At 55.4% G+C, this 22,598-nt stretch overlaps 1 protein-coding gene across 1 annotated transcript; it reads left to right on the top strand.

The window, feature by feature from the left end:
- Positions 1 to 227: 227 nt before the first annotated feature.
- Ctdsp2 (CTD small phosphatase 2) lies at positions 228 to 21,794 on the top strand. Its single transcript, XM_052164988.1, has 8 exons — positions 228 to 619; positions 13,735 to 13,880; positions 14,878 to 14,916; positions 15,241 to 15,342; positions 15,947 to 16,003; positions 17,932 to 18,024; positions 18,127 to 18,312; positions 18,442 to 21,794. Exons 1-8 carry the CDS (start codon positions 556 to 558, stop codon positions 18,565 to 18,567), a joined length of 813 nt encoding a protein of 270 aa, XP_052020948.1. The 5' UTR covers positions 228 to 555; the 3' UTR covers positions 18,568 to 21,794.
- The last annotated feature ends 804 nt before the right edge of the window (positions 21,795 to 22,598 follow it).

Raw genomic sequence — 22,598 nt, 5'->3', positions numbered from 1 at the left:
TTTTTTTTTTTTTTTTCTTTTTTTTCTGTAAGAAAATACCAAACCTCCGCAAGGTCTGCAGCCCCTGCCGCTCGCCGGTGGAGGGTCCCGGAGCCTAGGACGCTGGCCCGGAGCGGGACGCGCCGGCAGGCAGTGGGGAGGCGGGTCCAAGATCTGGGAGGAGCGCGGGGGTGGGCGCTGCAGCCGCGGGTTGTTTATCTGGAGTACGGAGGGGAGGGGGGAGCCTGGAAACCGCCCCGTGTCCCATTTCCTCCTCTTGTTTTCGCTCCGGATTCTCCATGTTGGACCCAAACTGAGGAGCCCGGAGCTGCCACCGGGGGATCGGGGCTGGGGGCACCGGGGGAACCACCGCCTGGGCCGCCCGCCCTCTGTGCAGGCCGCCTCCCTTCCCGGCCCGGGGAGGAAACGCGAGGGGGGGATGTGAACAGCTGCGGGAGTCGGAGTCTCGGGAGCCGGAGCCCGACGGGCCCCCGCCCAGGCCCCCCAGCCCAGCCCGCCTGCGCGCCCGCCCGCGCGTCCTCCCGCCCAGCCAGCCCGGGCCCGCGGGATTGTTAGATGGAACACGGCTCCATCATCACCCAGGCGCGGAGGGAAGACGCCCTGGTGCTCACCAAGCAAGGTAGGGGCGCAACTTCCCAAAAACTTTGCGTCGCCCCCGAGCGGGGAGGGGGGCGGAGGATCCGGCGGGACCCCGGGTCCGTCGGTCCTCGCTCTCCCGTCGGCTCTCGGACCCCAGTGGGGGCTGAGCGAGGCCCGGACTGCCAGCGCCCGGCGGGAGGGTGTCATCCGCGCAGCTGTCACCCGGCGGGCCACCCCTCCCCCCGGGGGGCCAGGCAGAGACTCCGGGGGGCGCGCGGCGCCCAGGCCACCCGCGCCGCCCCCACCGGGGCCGCGGAGATGGTGCGGACACTCCTCCCCCCTCCCCACCGCTGCGCGCTTGTCCCCGGGGGCCGAGGGGAGGGCACGAGGGGTCCCGAGCTGGAACGCCGCCGGGACCGGAGGAGTTCTCATGCAGGACCGGGATGCCCCGGCGAGGATCGGCCGTGGCGGCGCGCGGGGACTCGGGACGAAGTTCACCGGCCCGAGGCGGGGGCGGCGGTGGGGGAGGGGGAGGGAGGGCCGCGGTCACCGCTGGGCGCGGGACTCTCGCGGTTCGGTGGAGCCAACGAGCCGGACCCGAGGCCCGGCCGGAGCCCCTCCCTGCCCCGTGCGCTCCCCCGGGGCCGCCGCTGTGCACACACACACACACACGCACACAGCCGCGTTTGTTTAGCCCGGGAGCGGTGTCCCTGGTTACATAATTCGCCGGATGGCTTCAGACCCAGCGTGCTTCTGAATCGCGCAGCTATAAAGTGCGAGTTTGTCTGTGGACAGAGGCTCCCGGATCCCCTCTCCGCCTGATTGTGGGGGTCGGATTGGAGCAGACGGGCGTCCGCAGGCCCTTTCTGGGGTGTGCTTGGGGAGCGGAGCGGAGGCCTCGGCCTCCCACGGGGGTGGGGAAGAGATTGGGTCTGGGAAGATGGGATTGCTCGGTTTGATCACAGTGGGGTCCCCTGAAACTTCCCTCACCCCTATGTTCATCTGTCCTTGAGCATTGTGTTCAAGATAGCTGGGTAGGGATTTCCTCCCAGAGTAAGGACTAGTGTTGCCCCCTCCCCTTTTTTTCTAGAGAACTCCCAGGACTGTGACGACTTGGCTCAGAAGCTGAGTGACAAGCACACTCTTGGAACCAGAGCTCAGGCGTCGCAGCCCTTTCTCTATTCCAGCGGGGCATAAAAGGCCCGTGCCACAATTGAGTACACTGAGGCCTAGAGCCTGGAAGGAGGCCAGCTGTGGGGCCTGGGTGTAGGTCCTCATCCCTTACTGGTACTAAGTAGCCGGTCACTTTTTCCTGGGGTTCACTTCCCAAGGAGTCTACCCAACTTGCCTAGCCTAGGGGCAGAGCAGCTGGGCTGGTGTCCCAGGCTCTCTGGAATTCCTTGTTAGGATGGGGGAAGGGGAGCCGTGCGTGTTTCTTGGCTTTCTGAAGCAGCCTGGGCTGAGGAGAGCCAGGCCCTGCCTGCCCCTCCTCCTTGCCAGGCCCCTGTTCTGACTGCATCACTGACCCAGCTGTGAGATCCCCGCAGCAGTGCTGAGGAAGGCTGCCTGTGTTTATCAGTTCCCTCCGCAGCCTCGTCCCAGGGAAAGGACCCAGGCTTCAGGTGAAGAATCTGGATGTGCAAGGACGTAAGAGGGGAGGGGGCAGTGACAAGAAGCCAGGAACGCGTGTGCCTCTTTCCCGCCTGGGCTCCTCTGCAGGGTCTCCTAGGTGTCCTGAGGGTGGCGGGGCCACCGCGGGGTAAGGAGAATCTGGACTGTGCTGTAGCTGCACTGAGAAAATCAGAGTTGAAGTTTCATCCCGCAGGATGAGTGACAGGCGGCAGAGCGCCGGGCAGCTGGCTTCCTGACTGGGTCAGGTTGCTGGTGCTGCTTGCTCTCTTGGAGATACATTTTTGTTTTCTTTGTGTGTGTGTAGTTTGTCCTTCACATTTCTCCCTGGAGGAATCTGAATTCTCCAGCCTGCAGCCTCTCCGTCCCTTCCCCCTCCCCTTGTCAGTCGAGCTGCATTCCGAGGGGGAAGGCGTGCTTGCTGCTGAACTGCTGGGCACCCAGAACCTGCATCTTACCACTGGGTTAGGAATCCCTGTCCGTCTCCTCTCCCCGACTCCCATCCCAACTCCTGTCAGTGTGAAGCAGTTAATGAGTTGATTTCTGGAAAGAAACAGGTTGCCTGTAGCTTGCGTGTTTTCTCAGTGAAGTTGTTTACCAGGGCAGCTTTTTTATTTTGACTGTTTATTTATTTTTAGGATTCTGTTCTCTTGAGTGTTAAGGCTGCCTGGCGTGTTAATGACTCAAGAGTAACTACAGTCAAGGAGGTAGAACAGAGGTGCGGCTGTCTCATTGATGATATAAGCAGCAAAATCAGATCACCTTTCCAGGCAGATGGGAGATGGCCCTCTGGTAGTCGAGAAGCTGGTCGTGTGTGTATCACATCAAAAATAAGTCCGTTTGGCAGGAGTGGGTACTTCTGTGGCCTGGTGTAAGGGTGCCACCCAGTTCCTGGGAGGCTGTGGCCAGTTCTGCCTTTGGCTGGGGAAAGCAAAGGAAACAAGGCAGCCCAAAGTGAGGTGGGCGGGGCCTCCACTAGCCTGGCAGGACTGGGGTAGGCAGAAAGGATCTGTTGTGGGAACCATCAGAAGCCTACTCTCGGAAGAATGACTAATCATCTCACAGCTGGAACTGGGCGGGGTCTGATGTCTAGTTACACTGAGGATTCTTCTTGGAGAGTGCTGTCACTAAGAACACAATGGTTTGTTAGATTTATGTCTTATGTGTATGGGTCTTTTGCCTCCATGTGTGTCTGCACCGTGCGGGTGCCTCCATGTGTGTCTGCACTACATGGGTGCCTCCATGTGTGCCTGCACCGTGCGGGTGCCTCCATGTGTGCCTGCACTACATGGGTGCCTCCATGTGTGTCTGCACTACATGGGTGCCTCCATGTGTGTCTGCACTGTGCGGGTGTCTCCATGTGTGTCTGCACCACATGGGTGCCTCCATGTGTGTCTGTACCGTGCGGGTGCCTCCATGTGTGTCTGCACCGTGTGGGTGTCTCCATGTGTGTCTGCACCGTGTGGGTGCCTCCATGTGTGTCTGCACCGTGTGGGTGCCTCCATGTGTGTCTGCACCGTGTGGATGCCTCCATGTGTGTCTGTACCGTGTGGGTGGCTCCATGTGTGTCTGCCCTACATGGGTGCCTCCATGTGTGTCTGCACCGTGTGGGTATCTCCATGTGTGTCTGCACTGCATGGATGCCTTCATGTGTGTCTACACTACATGGGTGCCTCCATGTGTGTCTGCACCGTGCGGGTGCCTCCATGTGTGTCTGCACCGTGTGGGTGTCTCCATGTGTGTCTGCACCGTGTGGGTGTCTCCATGTATGTCTGCACCGTGTGGGTGCCTCCATGTGTGTCTACACTGCATGGGTGTCTCCATGTGTGTCTGCACCGTGTGGGTGTCTCCATGTGTGTTTGCACCGTGTGGGTGCCTCCATGTGTGTCTACACTGCATGGGTGTCTCCATGTGTGTCTGCACCGTGTGGGTGTCTCCATGTGTGTCTGCACCGTGTGGGTGCCTCCACGCGTGTCTGCACCGTGTGGGTGCCTCCATGTGTGTCTGCACCATGTGGGTGTCTCCATGTGTGTCTGCACCGTGTGGGTGCCTCCATGTGTGTCTGCACCGTGTGGGTGTCTCCATGTGTGTCTGCACTGTGTGGGTGTCTCCATGTGTGTCTGCACCGTGTGGGTGTCTCCATGTGTGTCTGCACCGTGTGGGTGCCTGGTTTCCACAGAGGTCAGAAGAGAGCATCTGGTTCTCTGAAACTGGAGTCAGATTGTGGGCCACCATGGCGTCTGGGGATTGCACTCAGGTCCTCTGGAAGAGCAGCCAGTGCTCTAAACTTCTGAGCCATCTCCCCAGCCCCTCAGTGATAAGTTTTTCTTGCTCTCCACAGAAGGGAGAAACCTTACCCTTTTCCCTTGAGAGTCCAAGATCCCCGTAGCTGCAGCTAAGCCTTTAACAGGAAAAGCTTTGAAAGGCGTTTTGTTGGTGGGTAGGGCCCTCCTGAGCCAGCCTGCACAGGTGGGAGCTGACAGACTCAGTCCTGCTCCCTCTGGATTTATCCCCTATCTTGGGATCAGACTGAGTGGCCGCTGAGACCATGTTAGCCAGTGTTGCTCCACACCGAGAGCCCTGGGGTAGAGCTTTCACTCTCCACAGTCAGTAAGTGTGCAGGGTCCAAGGCCTCACGGCTGCCTTGGAGAAGCCATACCTGAGAGAGAGGTGATTAGGGAGGCTCCCCAGCCAGAAAAAGTGGGAGCTTAAACAGGGTGGCAGCTGGCTTTGGAGGCCTCTCCGGTCAGTCTTTTAATGAGATATTCTAAGAAGGGGACACTAGAGGGGCACTTCTAACAACAGGACGTGAGACGTATGAGATGCTGTAAACATGGGAGAGAACATGTGCACCTAAGTGTGTGTGTACATGCATGGGAGAGAACATGTGATCATCAGTGGGCTGTGTGTGTACATGCATGGGAAAGAACATGTGCACATAAGTAGGCTGTATGTGTGTACATGCATGGGAAAGAACATGTGCACATAAGTAGGCTTTGTGTGTGTACATGCATGGGAGAGAGCATGTGCACATCAGTGGGCTGTGTGTGTACATGCATGGGAGAGAACATGTGCACATAAGTAGGCTGTATGTGTGTACATACATGGGAGAGAACATGTGCACATCAGTGGGCTGTGTGTGTACATGCATGGGAGAGAACATGTGCACATCAGTGGGCTGTGTGTGTGTACAATACATGGGAGAGAACATGTGCACATCAGTGGGCTGTGTGTGTGTACATGCATGGGAGAGAACGTGCACATCAGTGGGCTGTGTGTACATGCATGGGAGAGAACATGTGCACATAAGTAGGCTGTGTGTGTACATGCATGGGAGAGAACATGTGCACATCAGTGGGCTTTGTACAAGTGTACACACGTGCACTTACTGACATATGTAGTTGTGCAGAGCGCCCCCTCAGCTTTGAGGAAGCGTGGAGTGTTGTCTTTTATTTCCATCGTGGGTTGGAAAGTTGTGTGATCAGCAGTTGTGAAGGCAACAGTTGTTAAGTGTTTGTTATTGTCCTCCAGTGTTGGTTGCTCCACACTGGTTCCTAAATGCACCTTGACTGGCGCTCTGTCCCCCCCTCCATCCCTGGACACGCTGTCTGATGGTTTACTACTGAGGACAGGTGTCCCCAGTCACCACACTGGTGTGGAAGCCTCTGAGCCTTCCATAGCCTTCCTACGCGGGGCCTCTGGCATTCCAGCGGGGAGGAGGAGGCCGTACAGCCCTGGGCCTCGTGAGAGTCTCTGATGTCTAGCTTAAGAGAAGCAGTTTGGTGTCCTGGGAACTGGCAGTTGTGTAGTGACAGTGACTGCCACTTCTTCATTCGGTCTATGAGATTAGGTTCCAGGTCATCTAATGACAAGGAGAAGGGAGACTTTGTGGAGAGGTGGCTTTGGACTGAGTGGCGAGCTCTGTGAGAGCCTTGAGACTGCTTTCATCCTGTTTGAAGCTGAGCTGACCAAGAGGAAGGGGACGGGTTTAGTTGGTTACGGCTCCCACGTGTTCTGAGCCTGTGTGTGTAGCCAGCTGGGATGCAGAAGAACGTGGCACATGCAGATCTTACGAAGAAACTAGTAGAGATTAGAAGGGGGACGTGGACTTCTTTGAAATGGAACCCCCAAGAACAAGTTCCCTGTGAGTGTAGCACCCAGCCCTTCACTCCACAGGAGCCTCTCACAGCTGGGCTCCGGGCAGGAGTGTGTGCTCTCTCTGTCTCTCTCTTTTTTTTTTTTTTTGGTTCTTTGGATTTGGTTTTTTCGAGACAGGGTTTCTCTGTGTAGCCCTGGCTGTCCTGGAACTCACTCTGTGGACCAGGCTGGCCTCGAACTCAGAAATCCGCCTGCCTCTGCCTCCCAGAGTGCTGGGATTACAGGCGTGCGCCACCACTGTCTGGCGTGTGCTCTCTTCTTATTGGTTAGCTTTGCTACCGCTAGCCTTGAGCCTGATCTGAGGGAACCTGACCATTCCTTTCCTGAACATAAAAACACACACATTCTCATTTTTTTCCCTGTCTGTCTGTCTGATTCTTTTATACACACGCATCCCCCCCATCCTTGGTGATCATGTCTAGGACAAGGCCGACCTTGGGCTTCCTTCCCCTGCCTTGTGCTCAGTCTGGATCAAGGGAAGGTTTCTTTGTCAGTCTCTTAGAATCCTGACAGACGCCCATCCTGTTAAATTTGCTCTAAGCCACTTGCCCTGTCCCCAGGGAGCAAACATGGCTCCCACGCCAGTGAGAGAAAGGCTGTGTGACACCTATCTGTGGAAAGGGACAAAGCACTCCTCCCCTGTTTGCACAGCAGGAGGAGGCCTCTCCTTCCTTCATGATGCTGAGAGAAGGGCAGCAGGCCCAGGGCTCTTGACTAGGGTCTTGCTTTGTCTTTGTTTTTGGAGTAAAAGTGGCCTCAGAGAGGCAGGCCAGACTCAGCCCAGCCCAGCCCAGGCCCATCATCACATCTGCTGGAGAGAGAGGCTTCTGGGGCTCCAGAGGAATTGCCTTGTAATCCTGGAAGGGGTTGGTTAAAATTCTCTGGCTCCCAGCCAAGGCGACACATCAGAATCTCCTGTGACACTTACTAAAAATACAGCCCCCTCCCCCACCCGCACACCTGGGACCCACTGACTCAGAGCCGGCAGGTGGGCCGGACATGTGTGCTCCAAATGTCCCCAGGATTCTGACAGGTGTCCTGGGAGAAGAGCCAGGAAGCTCGTCAAAGGAGCCAACTGCCTGTTCAGCTCTGAGCAGAAGATCCCTCAGGGTCCAGAGTCACTTTCCATAGGCAGCCTGTGGCTCTTCCCAGGAGCCTAGAGCTTTGAGTGAGTGGACGGAGAAATTGTTCTCACTCACTCCAAGTCCCAGCCAGGAGTCACAGACCGCACACCGTGCTCACCACGGACAAGGCTGTGACCAAAGCTTGGCTGAGCAGCCTTGGAGATAGAAAGTCTTCCCACTTTTGCCAGATAGAGGAGCTCACCTGGCCTGTGGAGCCCTGGGCCTGTGTGGGAACCTCATTGCTGACAAGCTGCTGTCATTGGCTGGTCCAGTACAGAGGAGCGTGAGGAGGAGCAGAGGGCTTGGAAGTGAGCAGAGCACCTTGGCCAGACCCTGAGGGGGGCAGGTCCCCACTCACTGTTGTGCTGTGTGGCCTCCTGAGGGGGGCAGGTCCCCACTCACTGTTGTGCTGTGTGGCCTCCTGAAGTAAGGCATCTCGGTTGGTGTCATAGTGTGAGCATTCTGAGAGTGGAGCTGACTTTCGAGTGTGAAAGTGTCCTGTGCCAGGTGCCTAGCCGCCCACAGGGAACTGTGTCAGGCCAGGACTCTAAAGCCCTTAAAACCCTCACTCTCGAGATGGTCTTTCTTTTACCATTTTACAGATGGAAGAACTGAGGCTCCTGCCGCACTTGGTATGTGTGGCAAAGCCAGAATTGTTTGTTTGTTTGCTGGTGGAGATCCGCCTTTGGAGCTGGTGGCATCTGGGCGCCTCCGCCTCCTCTCCTTGGAATCCTCTTGGTTTTCTGAAGCCCAGGTGTTCCAAAGGTTGGGACAGAAAGCCAGACCAGCCCTGACTGGCCATCAAGATGGAGTCTCAGTCCTGTTTGCTGGGGTTCCCTTAGCCCCACCTGCTCAGCCCCTCCTGAGGGAGCGCCAACATGGCTGGTATCCGGACCCCACAGTGTCCCTCTGCTCTGTCAGCCTATGCCGCAAGGTGGGGTCCAGTCCTGCCGCTCCACACCTGCGGACCCTGGAGACCCCACTGCCGCGCACCTTTACATTTTTATTGCCATTATTTTCAAATCTTGAAGCTGCCTGTATTTCTTCACCAGTAATTAAGCCAGAGGCCCCTTCTGCCATGAAGCTGCCTGAAATCCTTGTTCCCAGAACCGAGGTCCGAGACCCTGAGAGGGCTGACAGGGCAGGGTGTGAGGCCTGGCTGCATAACTGACCCATCCCTAAGTCCTGCCCCTGAGGCTGAGGCAGGAGTCTGAAGCTGGTGTGAGTCACATGGAGATGGCTGCCTCAAAGACACAGAGAGGAGAGGAGCCTCTGCCCAACAGGGGAACAGAGGCGCTGTCAGTGCGGGACCACCAGAGGCCTAAGCTGTGCCGTGCGAGCCAGATCCTGTGACGCAAACTGCTTAAAAAACCCAGCCCATAGGACAGAGAAAAAGGAGGGAGGTGATTGGAGAATGGATGGAGAGAAGAAGGTTTATGGGACATATGGGGAGGGGGGATCCGGGAAAGGGGAAATCATTTGGAATGTAAACAAAGAATATAGGGGAAAAAAACCCCAGCCCATGCAGATGGATTCACGGTTTCGCCCTGCCTGCCTCGTTAGCAGAGGAGAGTGCTTCCAGTTGGCCACTGTGGACAGAGGGGCCCACCGTCCTCCGCTGTGGGCCCGTCGAGGCTTCTCCTACCGCTTGTCTCTTGGCCCACTCACCGTCCAAGGAGCCCTTCCATCAACCTGGCCCTTCAGTGCCTGTCCGTAGCCAAGGCACAGATGCCTCTTGCCGACAACCTGGGGGGGACTCCTCTCCACAGGGAGCCCCAATCAGATGTGTCTTGGCTTCGGGGGCCCAGGCAACTGGCCAAGAAGGGCCGGAAATGCTCCAAATACTCTCCTTCCTCCAATAGCACGGGAGGGAGGCAGCTCAGAGAGGCCATTTTATAGTGCGAGCAGCCCTGCCCTTTGCTGTGGTAGGATGGGAGGGGTGGGGATGGTGAAAGGGGGGGGCGGTGACGGGGGTGAATGGTCTTATGAAAATCCATAGCTCAAGGAGTTAGTTGTCTTCCGCCTGTCCGGCGCTGTGCGGATTTCCTATGAGGTGTTCCTCTACCGGGATACACAACTCTGTTGTTGGCAACTGTGACAACTAGACCTGACCTTCAGAAGGTTAAAAATAATGTCATCTTGCACATCTGTCTGTGTGCAAGCACATGGTTTTACAGGCCCAGGTTTCCACTGCTGTGTTCACTGCTGTGCTGGTACTTAGGGGAGAGGGTGGTGTTTGCATGGGTGGTGAGACTGGGATGAAAGGCTTGGATGGGAGTAGGTGGGGGGGGGGGGTCCTCCCAGGCACACATCCCTCAGCTGACCCCGAGGAAGGGAGGCCCCTAGTTCCCTGTTGCCCTTCTGGAATTAGACCCATGCCATCCTAGTTAGTGATCTGCCTGAGGCCTACAAATGAGGTCCCAGAGGCTGCCCCGGATCTCACTCATGCATTTTGTTTATCTGGAGAGGTCTTGCTATTAACCCAAGTTTTGGATGAGGAAACTAAGGCTTCGTGACTGACTCCAGCAGAGCCTGGGCTCCAGCCCACACAGTACCACGTGGAGGGAGAGCGCACTGGCTGCCTCTCTCCATAGTGCCTGGGTTGGAACCCTGGCAGCTTTGTGTCAGAGGTGTTGGGAGGGAGTTGGCGGCTGGTGTTGAGTCCCCAGCCCTTCTGCTTAGAGCTGCCTCACTGGCCTGGTGGACACTGAGAGGCTTGGGACAAGGCGAGCAGGTGCTTCTCAGCAGACAGGAAAAGAAGACTTAGCTACCCTTGGAAAGAATCCTGGGGGAGCCGTGAGGGCAGGGGAGGGGGAGCAGGGATGCAGTGCAGAGTGCTGACTAAAGGAGCCATCCCTGTGAAGGCTCAAGGGAGAGGTGGAGTTGCAGCCGCGTCCTGGCTGCCTTCTGGGCCTCTCATCTGCCCAAGAATATGGAGGAGGTGTGGGGTGAGGCTGTTCCTGGAGGGGAGTCGAGTAGAGAGACCAGTGTGGGGGGCTGCAGAGCTGGCTCAGTGACTGACAGCTCTGATTGCTATTCCAGAGGTCCTGAGTTCAAGTCCCAGCACCCACATGGTTACTCACAACCATCTGTAATGGGATCTGACACCCTCTTCCTTTCTGTCTGAAGAGAGACAGTGTGCTCACATACATAAAATAAATTAATTTTAAAAAGAGAGACCAGTGTGTGGCGCTGTCTAGACACTGTTGGGGAATGCCCACGAGCCTTGGCTCTGGGTTCAGATTCTCACTCTGCTCTCACACCAGTGATGACCCCAGCAGGCTGATTAGCCTCTCTGCCTGTTCTTTCCCTCCCGCCGATGAGGGCCAGGGCCTACAAATGAGCTTCGACTGAGGGTTAGTGAGGCTGAGGCGCTGACAGCGAGGCACTTGTGTTCTGTGAGCATGGCTGTGGCCACCCAGCTCCTGCAGTACCACCTTCCTTCCCTCACTTGGGGGCTGTCGCATGAGACCGGACCTAGCTCTGCAGGAGTGGCCTGAGAGGGCCGGAAGCAGTCACTTTGCAAAATGATTAGCACCTGCCACCCATAGGCCAAAGGCTGTGGACTGTAATCGGGAGGCTGTGGTTGGCCCTGCAGGGAAGCAGCCATGTGGGAGATGCTGAATCCAGCCCAGATGCCCCTCGGGAGTAGTGTTTGAAACAGTAAGGAAAGCAATCTGCATAAAGGCTGCTGTGAGGGGGCCTGAGGGTGGGGGGCGGCTTATGGTCCTGGAGCGGGGCGTTTGCTTCGGGAGCTTGCGCTCAGGGTCAGGGCGGTTTCCATCTCCTGAGATACAGTGGCTGTTGGTAACACCATGCTTGGAGAAGCCCCTCACCCCTACAGAGTTCAAGGTTTCTGCCCTGGCCTGGGAACTGTTGAGCCTCCTGCAGAGGACAGGCGAGGCCTCTCCCTGACCCCAGCCAGCTGCTTTGGGATTACTTATCTTCACAGAGCTGGTCACTGTGACTGACGCTGAGCACACTCCGATGTGGCCTCTCTTGAGGAAAGGCCTGGGTTGTGTGGTCTTTTAAGAAAGCCTGTGCCTGGGTTGAGCCTCCAGTTGTGGTTTGTGCACGAAGCACACAGAAACCAAAGGAAAGGCTCCAGCTCTGGGCGTGGGGCTTTGTCTCTGTGTCCACCCTGGACGGAGAGTTGGGTGTGGGCCAGCGGGTGGGGTGGGGAGCAGCCCCTTCCTCCGGGTTTCTGAAGAGATGATCCAGAGTCTGGAGGGTCCTTTCTAAGGAACAGACAGCTTAGCCCACCGCCACTGAGCTTTGAACTTGGTCTTTGAGAAGGCTTTGGCAGATTTCCTCAGCAAAAACCTCACCACAAAATGCCCAAAGAAATTTTGGTTCTTCGCTTGTAGCCAAGACTGTGGAAGTGGGGGCCGCAGGATGGTCCAGGGGCTAAAACGCTTGCCGTTCTGCAGTCTGACAACCGACTTTAAACCTTGGAATCCACATACAGGAGAGGATTCACATCAAAATGTGTCCTTTAACTTCACATTTTTAAAAAGTGATGCCCACATTTTCAGACAATTTCCTGGGAAGGCTCAGTCAGTTACTTTCAGAGAGGTTCCCAGTGGCCATACCAAAATGAAAGGTAATCCCAAGCCTAACCCAAGAGGGGAAAGAAACCACACACTAGGAAGGCTCCCGTTGTCAGGCAAGGGGTGGGTACCTCACTGGCTGCTGTTGGCTGCTCTGCAGGCCCTTTTCTGTCCCTTGACCTGGGGAACTGTTCCGGTTTTCTCTCCTCTTCCTCAGGGTCTCAGGCAGCCCAGTCAGTGGCTTTCGCTCTGCCATCATCTACTCCAATAAGGGGCCTCCCACAGGGCAGAGGGAGCAAGAGTTGCCAATGGGTGGCCCCCCACTACTGTGTGGGTTTTCCCCTCCCCTCTGAAGAACATAGGGGAAGCCCTGGGTGGGGGGGTCATCCTACCCTTCCCTCACATGGCCCCTCTGGCGCTTATTTGCCTGCACGGTAGTTTGTCCAGGGCTTTATAGTGGACCCGCCCGTTTCTCATGTAGCTCTGGAGCATGCAGACCCCCCCCCCCAAAAAAAAGACCTGTAGCTGGGACCATCCCATAACTGGGTGTACAGCGCCATCTCCTGGCCACATGGCTCCTCGCAGCAGCTCCTTGTGTAATAGCAGAACACTGATCTGAAACCCCTTGCTGCTGGGTCCTGTAACTAACGCCTTCGCTCGCTCTCAGCCCAGCCACTCTGGGCCTGCCTTGCTGAGCTTCCTGTAGAATGGGCTTTGTATTTCCAAAGCCCAGAGAATCGAGGTGAGCAGAGCAGCTGCACTCTGGAGACCACAGGCTTCAGGCTCAGACTGGAAGCTGCGTTTTGTCATGACCTAGGGTCTTAATTCAGCTCTTTTCCAGCCAGCGCCCTGGGGTGGGGCTAGAGAGGAGGGTGGGCGGTGAATTATTAGGAAGATGGCCAGACTGTGAAAATGAAACACAGATTCAGATGCAGTCAGCTGACTGGAGCTGAGGTGTGGGGGTTTTGTGTGTGTGTGTGTGTGTGTGTGTGTGTGTGTGTGTGTGTGTTCAGCTCTGTGTGTGCACGTGAGTGTTCGTGCTCACACACTCCCCTATCTGCACACACAAGGACACAGTTCTTCCCACCATGAGGGATGGAACTTTGGGCGCTCGGGCTTGGTGGCCAGCTTCCTTATCCACAGCCATCTCAAGCCATTTTGGAGAACTTGTGAGATTTAAGCAACTTGGACTCAGGCCTGTGGCTGCTGACCTGGGGTCTAGGGAAGCTGACATTGAGCTGAGTCATGCCGCCACTGACAGGGGACTGAGTTGCTCTCGCTGTCGGGACCTTACGGCCTCACAGCTCATTCTGAGGGCGGTGTGCTGGTACCAGGTCACAGAACACCTGCCCACCTCGAGATCCCCTTGCGACCTGCCATGGCGGGAAGAAGAAATCCTGTGCAACTCAGGTCTCCCCAAGCCAGATTGGGGATTACTGTCTCCTCATTCAAGGGAGACATGTACGCGCGCGCGCGCGCACACACACACACACACACACACACACGCACGCGTGGCTGTATAGCAGGTGTATGCTCTATCTGCAGTGTGTGTCATTGTAGGAGGCTGTTCAGCAGGTGTGTGCTGTGCCCCTGTGGAACCTAGACTTGAGAGCGTATGGATGCGTAGAACTGCTGACTGAGACTGATGGTGTCCCTGCAGCTAACGCTTTGTCTGCCCTTCCTTCCTTCTCTAGGCCTTGTCTCCAAGTCCTCGCCTAAGAAGCCCCGTGGCCGCAGCATCTTCAAGGCCCTCTTGTGCTGTTTTCACACCCAGCATGTCGGCCAGTCGAGCTCTTCCACTGAGCTCACACACAAGGAGGAGGCCAACACTATCGCTAAGGTAGCAGGCCGCGCAGCGCATGCTCAGCCTGGTCGGGGTCGTGAGGATCCCTGGCCCACAGCCCTGACTCTCTTCCCTTAGTAGTCTGTCTCCTTGGTACTTCTCATCTGTGGGGATGGCTGTCCAGACACTGCGGATTCCAGGGCCCCGGAAAGGTGCCTTGAAGAAGTGGAGAGTGGACGGCATGCTGCTTGTTGATAGTGGTGGGGATAGGACGCAAACATCTAGCTGTGAAGCCTGTGTCCAGAACCACCTTCCGAGCCTTAAAACCGCCATGCTCTGATAACCCAGACAGCATCCCAGCACTCAGGAGGCAGGCAGATCCCTGTGAGTTTAAGGCCACCTTGGGCTACATAGCAAGTGTCAGGCCAGCCAGAGCTATGTTGTGAAACCCTGTTTCAAAACAAAACAGCAACAAAGACCCTACTAGCAGTTTGTCACTGTGCTGCTGTGAACTACTTGTAAAATACTGTCTGTACTGTTAAATCCAAAGCAGAATGTAAAATCATACTACCATGGGGAAATGCTAGCCTGTATTTGAAAGATGCATGCTTAAATAACATCTTAGGTTTTTATAAGTTCTAGAACTTTAAATTTGTTTTCAAGACTCACATTAGGACACAACATTGTTAGTGTGGTCCCTTTGGAAGTCTGTCTCCCTCCATATCCTTGGGCACCCCTAGTGTGCTTTGCTAGTGTTCTCGGTGTTGCCACACTCCCTCGTACAACGTGTGCCCCAGAGGGTGAGAGGAAACATGTTTTTAGCAAGAAGCAAATTTAAGAACTAAGCAAGAGGTTAACCCTGCAGAGAGGAGCTCAGACCTGAGTCCCTGAGTCCCTGAGGGCCTTCCCCTCCTGACCAGCTCCTGAGGAAGGCCATGTTTGTCTTCCAGCTGGGGGGTGGCTGGGTTCTTGGAGAGCACACCGGTGTTTTGGTTAGGGCTAGGGCGGCTGTAGTTGATGAATTAGCACTTACCACATCCTTTGTGTCCCACAGTCGGATCTGCTCCAGTGTCTGCAGTACCAGTTCTATCAGGTACGCTAATCTGGCTGTCCCTGTGGCCCTGACAGCCTGGCAGCTCTCCTGTCCTGAGCACCTCCCTACCCTTTGTGCTAAGTATTGCCCGGGCCCTACAAAGCTGCAGAGCGGGCACACCCCATCTCTTCCTGGCTCTGCCGTCTCTTCCCTACCATCCCGGAGTGACACCAAATGGTCTGAGGCCTCTGTCCCCTGCCTTGAGGCCGGACCTTGCTGGGCTGATGGCTGTCTGCAGGCAGCTTGGTTCTTCCTAGTGCCGCGAAGGGGCAGTTGGGCTTGCTTCCCGTTGGGCACAGCTCAGCGACCTGGCTCTGCTTTTAGATCCCTGGGACCTGCCTGCTCCCAGAGGTGACAGAGCAAGATCAAGGGAGGATATGCGTGGTCATTGACCTGGATGAGACCCTCGTGCACAGTTCCTTTAAGGTATGTCAGCGTGGCACCCTTCTCTAGGGCCTGAGCCAGCTGCACAGCAGGGTCGGCAGGGTGAGCAGATGACCATGGAAATGAGAGAGGACACGTGTGTGTGTGTGTGTGTGTGTACACACGCACGCGTGCACACACACAACCACCACAGCTAGCTAACTCATGTCTGTCTTCAAGTACCATGGAAAATTTGGCTTCAGCATATCTGGTCTTCCTGACTGGTATGTGTGTTAACTCAAGAAAGCCTTAAGTTGGATGCAGAGGGGACTTCCACAATCCTAGTGCTTGGGAAACTGAGGCAGGGAAATCACAAGTTCCAGAATAACCTGGGTTGCACAGTAAGAGCTGGGCATGGGCATGTGTGTGTGCACAGCTCTTGGGCATGGACTGAAGGCCAGCCAGGATTATTAGGTAGCAAGACCCTGTCTTAAAATAAAAGCCCTGAAACTTACCTACCTGAGGTAGAATTTGGTGGGTGGATGAAAGAGAAGGGACCTGAAGGGGTGTGGTGCCTTGCCCTGTACTAGCTAAGGACTGCTTAGCGGGCTGTCTCGGGCGGGGGCGGGGCTTCTGTGTGCTGATGCTGTCCACTTCTACCTTCTAGCCAATCAACAATGCTGACTTCATAGTGCCTGTAGAGATTGAGGGGACCACGCACCAGGTGAGCTGTCGGCTGGCCCGCACCCAGCCTCAAAGGGAAATCTCCTCATGGCCTAGTTATCTTCAGCCTCTCTGGTTTTGTTGGTGGTTTGTCTCCAAATCCTCCATATCTTCCTTCTAGCCGACACTCCCTTCTCTCTGTAATCAGACTGTTTGCAAGAACTGGTTGCTTTTTTTTTGTTTGTTTTTTTGAGATAGGGTCTCTCTCTTTAATAGTTTTTTTAAGAATTATTTATTTTATGTATATGAGTACACTGTAGCTGTCTTCAGACACACCAAAAGAGGGCATTGGATCCCATTACAGATGGCTGTGAGCCACCATGTGGTTGCTGGGACTTGAACTCAGGACCTCGGGAAGAGCAGTCAGTGCTCTTAACCGCTGAGCCATCTCTCCAACCCAAGATAGGGTTTCTTTATTTACTTCTGGCTGACTTGGAACTCACAGAGCACCTGCCATTCCCTCCAGAATGCTAGAATTAAAGGCGTGCACCACTGTGTGCAGCCTGTTGACATTTTCATAGAATATTACTAGCCATCACTTTGGCTTCTTTAAAATATGTGTTGGTGTTTTGCCTGCATGTGTGTCTGTTGGATGAGGGTGTCAGGCCCCCTGGAATTGGAGTTACAGTTGTGAGCTGCCAGTGGGTGCTGGGAATTAAACCTAGGTCCTCTGGAAGAGCGCGTGCTCAGTCCATTTCTTAGACACCTTCCCTGCCAACTAGGCAGGGTGAGCCTTGCTTTGTATACAGGACATTAGGATTTGTTCCATTTTCTTAGTTCCTTGGTAGTAGTGTTTCTGCCTGGAGGCCTCCCTGTGCCCTCTGGTGAAGAGCTGCTATATTGTGTCTTCCCTGACCCAGGCCTCTCCTGTCCCCCCTTCTGACCTCCTGTCCTTTGGGTTTTTACACTGGGTTCCATAAGTGCTCCATGCTCACCTTGCTGCCTGGGGTTAAGTAAGGACCACGCGGCATTGGGGAGAGACCCTGTGCCCAGAGGCATGCTGGTCGGCCTGAGGGTCAGGGAGGTGGTGCACACACCCTAGCAGGCATGATCCTTGTTTGGAGACTCCTGAGTTTGTCATCGGAGCCCTGTGCCCCTTTACACTTTCTGTACAGAGCCGGGAAGCCGTGACTCCCCTCCACCCATCGTCCCCTGCAGTCTGGTTGAAACAGGAATGTACAGGGTGTATGGGGCCCTGGCACAGGCAAAGGAGGCCTGAATCAGGGCTGCCTGCCATGTGGCTCAGAGGAAAGGCTAGGAGGGGAGCGGTGCTCAGTGAAGAACTGTTGAGGAAGGGGCTTGTTTGTGAGGCTGCAGGAGTGGCGGGCTGACAGCTCGAGCGGTCTGTGGCTGCATGGGGGGCATCTGCTGCTAAACCGGGAGGGCTCTGCTCAGTTGGTGCCTAATCCGGGCTAGGAGGGATGGGGTGGGCACACCCTGTGTGCTGCTTTAAGGAAGTGGGCCTAAGGAGCGCTTGTGGGCTGCAGTGAGAAAGCAGCAGCAGATCACAGGCTGGGGTGGGTTAGCTGAAGAACCTTTAAGAGCAAGCAGGTCCTCAAAGATGGTGGTGCCCACAGGAACCGGCTTCTTGGCGGATGGGGACCTGTACTGGCTGTCCTGCTGGAACCCAACACGGAAAGAAAGCTGCTATGGAGGCTGTGGCTGGATTCAAGTAATCCAGGATAGGCTGTTTCCACCGTGAGGCCTGTCCTTGATTACTTGTTTCTGGAGGCAGCTGATGGTCTACCTGGTGAAGATGGTTCTGGGTCGCAGTGTGCTTTCCTTCCTGGAAGCTTAGGCTTGGGCCTGCTGAGCCAGCAGAGGCCCCAGGGTCTCAGCACAGGCACCTAGGCCTGCTTGTCAGTCGGGGCAGGGGCTGTGAGTGTCCTCGGCCTCGGGGGTTCCTCCAGCAAGCCTGTGCTCCCCCAGGTATATGTGCTCAAGAGGCCTTATGTTGACGAGTTCCTGAGACGGATGGGGGAGCTCTTTGAATGTGTTCTCTTCACTGCCAGCTTGGCCAAGGTACCTGACTGCACGAGGGGAGGAGGGAACAGGGGACGGTGTGGCAACGACCGAGCGGGGACCCAGCACCCCACCTGGGCTAAAGCTTCTCTTTTCCTCCAGTATGCTGACCCTGTGACAGATCTCCTGGACCGGTGTGGGGTGTTCCGGGCCCGCCTGTTCCGGGAGTCTTGTGTGTTCCACCAGGGCTGCTATGTCAAGGACCTCAGCCGCCTGGGAAGGGACCTGAGGAAGACGGTCATCCTGGACAACTCCCCCGCATCTTACATCTTCCACCCAGAAAATGCAGTGAGTGCTCCGAATCAGGCCTCGGGCTGGGGGTGGCTGCAGGCCGGGACTGGAGGTGTGGCCCAGCAGCCTCCGCAGGCACTGGGAAGGAAAGGAAAAGTCAGATCATGTCACTGTTTCCTGCCCCAGGTGCCTGTGCAGTCCTGGTTTGATGACATGGCAGATACAGAGTTGCTGAACCTGATTCCAGTCTTCGAGGAGCTGAGTGGAGCGGATGATGTCTACACCAGCCTTGGGCAGCTGCGGGCCCCTTAGCCTTCCTGCTCCAAGAAATGGCCATCCCAACAGGGGACTTGGCTACATTGTGCCTTTGTGATCAACTGACAGACAGGGTCTGCAAGTAGCCAGGGTGTCCTGGACAAAAGCTGTAGGGCAGGTCACACGCAGAGCAGGGAATCAGACCAAGACCCAAAGCTCGCTCTGCACCCTGTGCTGGTGTGTGTGCGTGCGTGTGCCCGTCAGATAAACTATGGTCCGGGGTGCCCAGTGTCCAGTAGGGGGAGAAGCTGAAAGATCAAGACTCACCTAGGTCCTTTGTCTCCCTTCCTGCTGTCCTGTGAGCTACTGACTTTACAGCCATGAAAAAAACTATCATAGGCTCCCTTGCCAAACCAAGGCCTTTCCTCAGCATCACAAGGCCTGTGCCAAGGAGAAAGGAGAGGCCAGAGGCTGCTTTCAGACGCCCGGGCACACGCCTTTCAGAAAACATAGCAACCTAGCCAGCAGCTGCAGACATGTTGGGAAGGTGAGAGCATGCTCGCAGACCCACCAGGTCCTGTGTCCCACAGGCTGTCCCTGGCTCCAGCAGAGTCCCTGCTATGGGGACTTCCGTGCCACCAGGCTCAGTGCCAGGCCCGCTTCTCATTCCCAAGCCATACTCCTACTCCTGTGGGAAAGGAGGTCTTCTCTCTGCCCTGGAAGAGGACAGATAACTGATTTCTGTTCTTTTAACTCTTAAAATTCTCTTTATAAATGTGGAATGGTTTGTATCCGGCCGAGCTACAGTCCTGGGCCTGAGGTTCATGTGGGAGGTGCTGGGGTACAGGGAAAATGCTAATGTTCAATGCAAGGTGTCTGTCTCCTCGCTCGTAGATCCCAAAAGTGCTCTTCAGGGATTCTGTGCTAGCTGATGCAGGGACATTAGCTCCAAAGGCTGGGAGAGAGGGCTGCACTCCCTTTGTGTCTTCCCAGTGTCCGCAGTGTCCCCAGTGTCCCCAGTGTCCTGGCTGACTCTTGCCTGCTCTGGCCTTTATCCTTCTTGGTTATTTCTCTTCCTCTCCAGGGTCTTGGGGGAACAGCTTTCCCAGGTTGTAGGTGTTGCTGTTACTTGATTTGCCAAATGCCTCCTGCTTCTGGTAATAGGACTGAGTGAGGTCCTCACAGCCCTGTACTCTGGGCATCTCCGAGCTCTCAATCCTGATGCTTTAAAAGTCAGTCACAGAGTGGAAGATTCCCCAGGGTGTCATTGGGAACACGGGGCCCCTGAGGAGCCTCCACCTCAGCATCACTGCCTTAACTGAGTCCTGCCCAGGGTTGGGTGGACTCTCCTCCCTCCCTCTGAGGTGGGCAGGAGTTCTTACCCCATCTCTGTTTCCCCTGGAGGCAGGTCAGCATTTGTGGGTTGGTTCAGGTGTGGTCACCTCCCACTCAGGAGTCACAATATTTTCTAGTTTCCACACGCTAGGTCCTGCCTCAGGTTTGATTAAGCCTGGAGGTGGAGCTTGGTGTCCTGAGTGGAAGCTGGCTGGCAGTCGGCCCGCATTGTGCAGACTTCTTCCTTCTCTTTCACTTCTGTGACAAAGACTTGCCACCTCCCCAGCATCATTTGCTGGTGTCTGTAGGGTCCTCCCAAGGTGAGCTGAGGGCGCCCGGTGCTAGGCAGGACCACAGGAACGTGGTTGTGGCTTCAGACCCAGGGCTCACTGGCATCCCAATACAGCAGGAGGGGTTTTCCCACGAGTCTACTCTGAGGGGCGGTCTTGACTAAGCAATAAGAGCCTCAGAGTTGATTGAAGTTTAAGGTCCCTTTCTGGCTTCTTGGTTCTCCATGCTTTACCTGTGACCAAAGCCCAGTGTGACTTAATGGGAGCCCCGTTGCTTCTCCATGAAACCCCAGCTCTCTAGGTCTGTCTGCCACAGAATCCCTCCTGCCACCTGCAGTCTGCTACAGAGATGCCATACCAACTCCTTCCCAAACTAACCAGAATCTATCAGCTGCATCTTGCTATCCCCGTGCTAGTTCGTGTTGTAGGAGCAGGTGATGCTAGGGAGAAGAGTAGGGCCAGACGGACAGGAGCCAGCGCCTCCTGGACTGCAGACTGGTCTTCAGGAGTCAGTAGACCACCCGACCAGGTGTCCACATCCGCTCAAAGCCATGCCAGGAATCTGCCCCCTGCCAGGTTCAGCTCTTTAAGGTGCCTCTTCAGGGACACAGTGTGTGTCTGATTGGGCTTCTCATCACAAGCCTGATGTTCCTGTCCCTCTTATAGGGGGAGCTTTGGACACAGGACCAGGTTGATAAAGGGCCAGGTAAGGGTTTCCACTCTGCACATTGTAGAGGGGACGCCGTAGGCCCAAGGGTCCCTAATGGAAGTTGAGTGAATTGTCTTCATTTAACTAGGGACCTGTCTCATTCCCTCCTGCCTCCCAAAGATTTTTGTGTAATTGTATAACCCCTCTGTTAACAGTGGCTCAGAAAAGCTTTGTACTAAGCATGGGACCCTCATAGCAACCATTCCCGGGAAATAGGTCCCTTGCAGGCCCGTGCCCTGCCCTGTTCAGAGGCCTCTTGGCAGTGCGGCCCATTTGTGCTGTCCTGCATCCAGTGTGTCAGCCTGGCTAAGTGTGAGAACGGTAAGCCGTTTCCCCTTTGGGATACTTAACCACAGCTACTCTTCAGTTCCTTTTTTAAAAATAGTTTAGTCCCCCCACACACACAGTTTCATGAACTCCAAGCAGGGGCTTGGACTCCCATTAAGCCAAGAATGATCTTGAACTGATCTCCTGCCTCCACCTCCCGGTGCTGGGGTAACAGGTGTGAGTGATCACCTTGCAGGTTTATGAGGTGCTGGGACAACCCAGGGCTTCGTGCGTGTTAGGTGTGCACTCCAGCTAAGCCATACCGGCACTCACTCTTTCTAGAAAACATTAGTTAAATACATATTCAGGGGAGAAGAGGTCACAGGTCAGCCCAGCTGCCCCATCCTTTAGTGCAGGGTCAGCTCCCAGAACTGCCCTGCCTCGGAAGCTGGTGATTCTCCTTGCCTGTAATCACCCCGGATCTGCCTGTCTCCAAGATGCCATTGGGAGGGGAGGGGTCTGCTTTCCACTGTGACCGGGCTGTGGGATCCTTGACCACCTTGCTTCATGATTTGATACATTTGTTGTATTCAAAAACTTGAACTGTAGGATGCCATTAAGAGTCTGTTTATATTTTTGGAATATTTGTATTACAATTGTTAATAAAGGCTGGTTTAAAAACCTGTGCAGAATGGGAGCTGCCTTCCTTCCCTTCCGCTGACTTGACACTCGGTGATACTGTTCTTCCTGTGTGACCTCCTTGGTCATGAGATCATAGCACCCAGCAGAACAAGCCCCAGGACTGATGAAGGTCACAGAGGTTGGACTTGATTGGCTCTTCTCTGGCCGGGCTCTCCCCAGGTATTGAGCAAGCGTGTGTTTGCTGTGCTATCGACTGCTGGGTATAGACTGAAGCCCCAGGGGAATGGAGGCCCCTGCCAAACAGGAGCCAGATTCAACTCAGCATGGCTTCCGGGCACATAGTAGGATGACTCGGAAAGACTCCAAGAAACAAAAGCTTTCCTGACGCCACAGAATCGCCCAGAATCATCTCTCAGTCCTGACACGCAGGCACACAGTAGGAGGCTCTAGCCAGTCTCCTGTCGTCAGCATAATACATTCATATCTACAATATGGCAAATTCATATCCTCCCTTGCTGAATTATTGATGGGCAGTGCACTTTAAAAAAAATCAATAGGCCTGGGCGTGGGGCTGGAGTTAAAAGAAGCCTTTAGAAGTCTGCTCTTCTTGTTTTGCTGTTTTGAATAGGAGCAGATAAAGCTTTCCTCTCTGGTTTGAGTAAGTCAAGCCCAGGCCCAGGGTGGCTGTGATTGGCCAGAGCTAGGAAAATGTGGTTATGATGCAAACACAAGCAAATATAATCCAGTGTCTGTGTGCCGTGCAGCCACCGCTGAAACAGGCTTCAGGACCTGAGGCCGCCTGCTTTGGGGATAGCTCACCACTACTTCACCTGCTGCTCTGCTGG

The sequence above is a fragment of the Apodemus sylvaticus genome, chromosome 20, assembly GCF_947179515.1.
Source record: "Apodemus sylvaticus chromosome 20, mApoSyl1.1, whole genome shotgun sequence".
Lineage (NCBI taxonomy): Eukaryota > Metazoa > Chordata > Mammalia > Rodentia > Muridae > Apodemus > Apodemus sylvaticus.
The sequence above is the reverse complement of the archived record's forward strand: the minus strand, read 5'-3'. Positions and strand labels throughout refer to the sequence as shown.

Excerpts from the sequence above, each read along its gene's own strand:
- Ctdsp2 (XM_052164988.1), top strand. The coding sequence starts at position 556 with ATGGAACACGGCTCCATCATCACCCAGGCGCGGAGGGAAGACGCCCTG. Across the intron at positions 15,343-15,946 it reads TCGTGCACAGTTCCTTTAAG|CCAATCAACAATGCTGACTT; the intron begins GTATGTCAGCGT and ends TCTACCTTCTAG. Across the intron at positions 18,025-18,126 it reads TCACTGCCAGCTTGGCCAAG|TATGCTGACCCTGTGACAGA; the intron begins GTACCTGACTGC and ends CTTTTCCTCCAG.